Source organism: Geotrypetes seraphini, chromosome 1, assembly GCF_902459505.1.
Source record: "Geotrypetes seraphini chromosome 1, aGeoSer1.1, whole genome shotgun sequence".
In the NCBI taxonomy this organism is placed as follows: Eukaryota; Metazoa; Chordata; class Amphibia; order Gymnophiona; family Dermophiidae; genus Geotrypetes; species Geotrypetes seraphini.
In genome coordinates this window covers 223,387,929-223,393,928 of record NC_047084.1, presented here as the reverse complement: position 1 = coordinate 223,393,928, position 6,000 = coordinate 223,387,929, and the positions used below count along the sequence as shown (strand labels likewise).

Here is a 6,000-nt window from a genome sequence, read left to right as displayed (position 1 = left end):
CGTCAGTTCTACCTACCCAGATGCGGTGTGACCCGGAAAACAGCAACAATTATGATACCAGCCTCAAAAGCCTAAGAAAACAGACTATAGGCTTTTCTCCTAGTTATGCATATACTATAAACTATGCATTTTACTTGGGGCACCTAGGCACACTAACTTAAGCCTACCATTGACATGGAGTAAGAGAGCGCACATACACAAGGGCATGCCAATGCTGACCTGACACTAGTATTCAATAATGGAATCCTGGGGCTAAGATGCCATCATAGAATTGGAGCTAAGTGTACAGCATTAAGGCATGTAAAATAAGGCATCAGCTTATAGAATTGCCCCCAAAGTGTGTATATGGAAGTACGGTGTACATAGGGACAGAAATTGGGCAGGACATAGTGGGGCTCCTAGTTATGAATGTAACTATAATACTGTAAGTTATGGGTGTCCTTGTGGCACCTTGGCAATGCCACGTACACCAGCTCTATGGCTAGTGTAAGTGATCACACTTAAATGTTAGTTGTGTTAATACCTAGTTATGCTAGTATTCTATAAAGGAACATAAGCACCTACATTCCTATATAGAATAAGGTCCTATAACCAGATGCCTAATTCTAAGCACCCAGTTACAGTCCATTCTCGTTATTCACACATTCCCGATGCATGATTTCACAAAGCTGCGGTTGTATCCATTGTGATCGATATTCCCCATTCAAGCTGCTGTGTTTGCGTATTCTCGGTCCTGTTCTTAAAAAAAACAGCTTTCTTTGCTTTTGCTTTCACTTTGTAGTCTGGCATTGGCTTCCAGATATGGCCCCCAAGCGTCTAGAGCAGGGGTGTCAAAGTCCCTCCTCGAGGGCCGCAATCCAGTCAGGTTTTCAGGATTTCCCCAATGAATATGCATGAGATCTATTTGCATGCACTACTTTCATTGTAAGCTAATAGATCTCATGCATATTCATTGAGGAAATCCTGAAAACCTGAATGGATTGCGGCCCTCAAGGAGAGACTTTGACACCTCTGGTCTAGAGAGTGAATTACAAGCATCTACTGGCACCCCTTGCAGGAACCTAATCCCATTTTCCTACTAGAATCCATTGCATACTTTTTGTGGTTTTGAGGTGCAACATGCATTGCTAGAACCTAACCTCTATTTTCCCCATAGACTCACCATTTCATTATTCGCAATTTCACAGTTTGCAAACATTTTTGTGAACATACTACCATGAATAGCGAAAACAGACTGTACAGACCTGCCCCCCTTAATGCAGGAATTAGTGCGCATAATAACTGTTCATGTGCCTGTATGCCAATAGCATACACTAATTGGCAAGTTGGGTGCTTAACAGAATTTAGTGAAAGAACTAACAGGACTTTCTGTCTAAACTAAACTAAACTAAACCTTGGGTTTATATACCGCACCATCTCCACGAATGCGGAGCTCGGCACGGTTTACAGGAAGAAGGATGAGAGAGGAACTACAGTGGAGAGATTAGAGAGTTAGGTGTAAAGGGGAAGGTGAGAGGCCTAAGAGGGGGGAAGTGTTACAGTTTTGAGAATAGCCAGGTTTTTAGGTGTTTGCGGAAGAGTTGGAGGGAGCTTGAGGTTCGGAGTGGGGAGGTGAGGTTATTCCAGATCTCAGTGATTCTAAAGGGGAGGGATGACCCAAATTTGCCTGCATGGGAAATACCTTTTATGGAAGGGAAGGGGAGGATCTGGAGGAAGTAGGGGTTGGGGAGTTCCAGGATAGAGGGATAACGGCAGGAAGGATGCCATGTAGGATCTTGTAGGCCAGGCACGCACATAAAGTTTTGATACAAAATGCAATTTCCCAAATTGTTCTATTATTGCTTTTATGAAGGCAAGAGGTATGCATATTTCTTACACTACAGATCATGATTGGGTAGCTCATGAAAAAGAAAAATAATGTATCTCAGTCTTTCAGCTTGTCATGTTACAGCTGGCTTAGGAAAGTTACTGTGGAAAGATGACTATTGTATTCCTCTGCAATGCTACTGACTATTTTAACTTAGATGCACTAAGAGGCCTTTAAACAGGCCAGAGAACACTCCAGTAATATATTTACTTCCTAATAAAAACAAAGCTTTGTAAAAACATTATAATAAAATGGTTTCAATAGATTGTGGCAAAAACCACATACTATGTATACTTTGCAACATAAAATGACTTTTTGAAAATGTATATTAGAAGATATTTATAAAACTAAAATATTTTTTTTTAAAATCTGCTTCGCATATAAAGCTGCTAATACCCCTACTACCACAAAAATTTTGCAAGAAACATGATAAGAAAGCTACATGTAAATAAAATGCAGTTCTTCCTTCTGACAGGCATGTCCCTGTCGAAGAAACACATTCTCTGTCACTACAACATATGATGCATAAAATTAAAATGAAAAGTCTAGGAAAGGCAACCATGTTTTATACTGGAAGATATGTTAAATCAAAAGGAGCTCGCATTCAGCTCTGCATTGTTGCTTAAGCTGTGCTATTATAAACACAGCCTCAAAATGCAACTTAGAGCACTGAACTTTTCTTGTCCTCTCCAGCATTCAAATTAAGGCACTTTTCAAGTAGAATATTTGCAACAAGAGTAAAAAAAAATGAGAGAAGGTACCAAATGTGACCCTTCCTCCCTCGGCAGCAACTCACTGTACTCTAACCTTGAAAATTTCTCAGTTAAGTACAAATCTGCTCTTTAAAATGAATGTTTGCTGACAGTGATTCTAGATGACAGCTATAAAAAACACATTTAAAGTAATGTCAGCACTACATACAAATGTTTCATCTGTGCCTGTATCAAATTTAAAGTTCCAGTATGACTTTATAAATAAAGGTACCTTTTAAAGGAATGTATTTTCTATTTACTATGTTCTTTAAATATTGAATATATTCTTTAAAATACATTGTTTTAAGTTCTTCTAGCTGCTCAAATGTGCTTTTTAATATATATAGTTGAAATATTATTAAAGGCACTACAAAATATAATTCTCTGGAGTGCAGAACATTTAAAAAAATACCTTCATGCCACAAGTATGTTGAAAATATATAATTTTTAAAATAAAAAACCCCTATGCAACCAAATTATTGCATAAAAAATTGGAAGGACAAAGGTTTTAGACTCATAAGTCATGTAAAAATGCAGGAAAATAGATAAGTTATCCTAAAATATTCTTAAAAAAAAAAAAAAAAAAAAAAAAGCCAGAGGAAAACTTCATGTGTATAAAATATTTTAGCACAACATACTTCACTTTCATGTTTGTATCAAAGTTTACTTGGTCCAGATATACTTTTTAAGACTTTCTTCATAAATAGTAAAATGTTCCTTCAGTGTTTTACTTGTCTCACAATTACGGTGACAATCCTAATATGCCGGGTAGACGTCATGTATTGGAACCTGGATGGTAGCAGCAGGGAATGCCTGAGGTATATAGCCAGCATAACCTCCATATACTGTTGCTGCTGCATTTTTCTGTAGTGTGGCAATTGTGGCTGTGGTGGGAGCTGCAATTGGGAGATAACTTGTGCCATAAATCCCTGCAGGAATCCTCTGAACATTTGGAGCCATGGTATAGACTGGAGTGATAGGGCGACCCTAGAAACACACAAAAAAAGTGTTTTACTGGTGGTGCACAGATGAACTGTCATACAGTAGCACAGTGATCACTGTAATTATTTTTATCTCCCATAATTCAATCAGTAAAGTTTTAAAGGCATGTTCATTTATAAGTGACCTGATGAAAAAATTACAGAGATAATCACCCACAGCTTGTTGGCTGACCCTCATTTTTACATCAACCAGCATTTCAAGAATGTCACATTTTTGAAGCTTCATGAGTTCAGGTACAAATTTTATAGAAACATAGAGTATGACGGCAGAAAAGGGCCGTTGGCCCAACAAGTCTGCCCACTCGAATAACCCATCCCCCTAAGCACTTCCTCGAAGTGAACCCACATGTTTATCCCATTTATTCTTAAAATCGAGCACATTGTTGGCCTCTACTACCTGAAGTGGAAGATCATTCCAACGATCAACCACCCTTTCAGAGAAGAAATACTTCCTAATGTCAACATGAAATCTCCCACCCTTGATTTTTAGCGGATGCCCTCTTGTCATCATAGGTCCTGTAAGGAAAAAGATGTCTTCTTCCACCTCTATACGGCCAGTAACATATTTGAACATCTCTATCATGTCTCCCCTCTCTCTGCATTCCTCGAGAGAGTATAGCTGCAACTTACCTAGACGTTCTTCATATGGGAGATCCTTGAGTCCTGAGACCATCCTAGTGGCCAATCTCTGAACCGACTCTATTCTCAGCACATCCTTTTGGGTTCTTTTACTAAAGTGAGAATCTGAAGAAGGCTCATAGTAACATAGTAACATAGTAGATGACGGCAGATAAAGACCCGAATGGTCCATCCAGTCTGCCCAACCTGATTCAATTTAAATTTTTTTTTTTTTTTTCTTCTTAGCTATTTCTGGGCGAGAATCCAAAGCTTTACCCGGTACTGTGCTTGGGTTCCAACTGCCGAAATCTCTGTTAAGACTTACTCCAGCCCATCTACACCCTCCCAGCCATTGAAGCCCTCCCCTGCCCATCCTCCTCCAAACGGCCATGCACAGACACAGACCGTACAAGTCTGCCCAGTAACTGGCCTAGTTCAATCTTTAATATTATTTTCTGATTCTAAATCTTCTGTGTTCATCCCACGCTTCTTTGAACTCAGTCACAGTTTTACTCTCCACCACCTCTCTCGGGAGCGCATTCCAGGCATCCACCACCCTCTCCGTATAGTAGAATTTCCTAATATTGCCCCTGAATCTACCACCCCTCAACCTCAAATTATGTCCTCTGGTTTTACCATTTTCCTTTCTCTGGAAAAGATTTTGTTCTACGTTAATACCCTTTAAGTATTTGAACGTCTGAATCATATCTCCCCTGTCTCTCCTTTCCTCTAGGGTATACATATTCAGGGCTTCCAGTCTCTCCTCATACGTCTTCTGGCGCAAGCCTCCTATCATTTTCGTCGCCCTCCTCTGGACCGCCTCAAGTCTTCTTACGTCTTTCGCCAGATACGGTCTCCAAAACTGAACACAATACTCCAAGTGGGGCCTCACCAATGACCTGTACAGGGGCATCAACACCTTCTTCCTTCTACTGACTACGCCTCTTTATACAGCCCAGAATCCTTCAAAAGTTAATTAAACAACGCTCTAACCCCTACTTTTACAAACCGCAGAAGCAGTTGTTAGCGCAGTCTGGTGCTCTGAATGCTCTGTGCTGCTCTGGACGCTCATAGGAACTCTGAGTGTTGGGAGCAGCGCAGAGCATTTAGTGCACCGGCCTGCGCTAAAAACCGCTTCCGCAGTTTTGTAAAAGGGAGATTAAGTTAATCCAATGCAAAAAGTATTACCTTTTTGTTCTTTTAATTCTATATATTAACAAAAGTGAGGAAAAATATTGCAGTTTCTGTGTATTAATTGCAAAAATTAGCACATGGTAACTACAAAGCCTTTGTCGGGGAGTTTGCCCAGCATTATCATATACAATGTTAACAGAGAGAAAAACTTTTTAACATGTGTTAAATGCATTACAGATAATGCAGAGGCTCTTAAGGCTAGATTCTATAAATGGCGCCTAACTGCACCTTTTAGGCACCGGTCCGCACAGTTGTCAATCAACCACCTATAGAATTATACCTAGTGCTGCCTAAGTGGACATTAGACCAGGTTTTATCTAGCCTAATTAATCGGCGCCTATCTCACACACCTAATGATGCTTATGTTTATCACATCTATTCTCTTCACCTAACCATGAGTACTTTTCAGGAAGGCATCATTAAGCATCGGAGGGCAACCTGACTTAGGCACTGCTAGGTGTCACACGGAATTCTGTGCTGAACCTGAAGGGCTATCAGGTAAGATTTACCTCTTTGTGGATTACAATACTCCCCTGATATTCGCGGGGTTCCGAATATTGAAAAATTG

General features: G+C 39.9%; 1 protein-coding gene across 10 annotated transcripts in view; it reads right to left on the bottom strand.

Moving 5' to 3' along the window:
- Positions 1–1,660: 1,660 nt before the first annotated feature.
- Positions 1,661–6,000, bottom strand: part of RBM47 (RNA binding motif protein 47) — a 329,047-nt gene continuing 324,707 nt past the window's right edge. For 9 of the 10 annotated variants that reach the window (XM_033946950.1, XM_033946908.1, XM_033946968.1 and 6 more), the window contains one exon: positions 3,376–3,606. In XM_033946950.1, the coding sequence (XP_033802841.1) occupies positions 3,376–3,606 (231 nt within the window). Of the gene's footprint in view, positions 3,607–6,000 lie in introns of all 10 variants that reach the window. The other variant, XM_033946933.1, reaches the window with a different exon arrangement.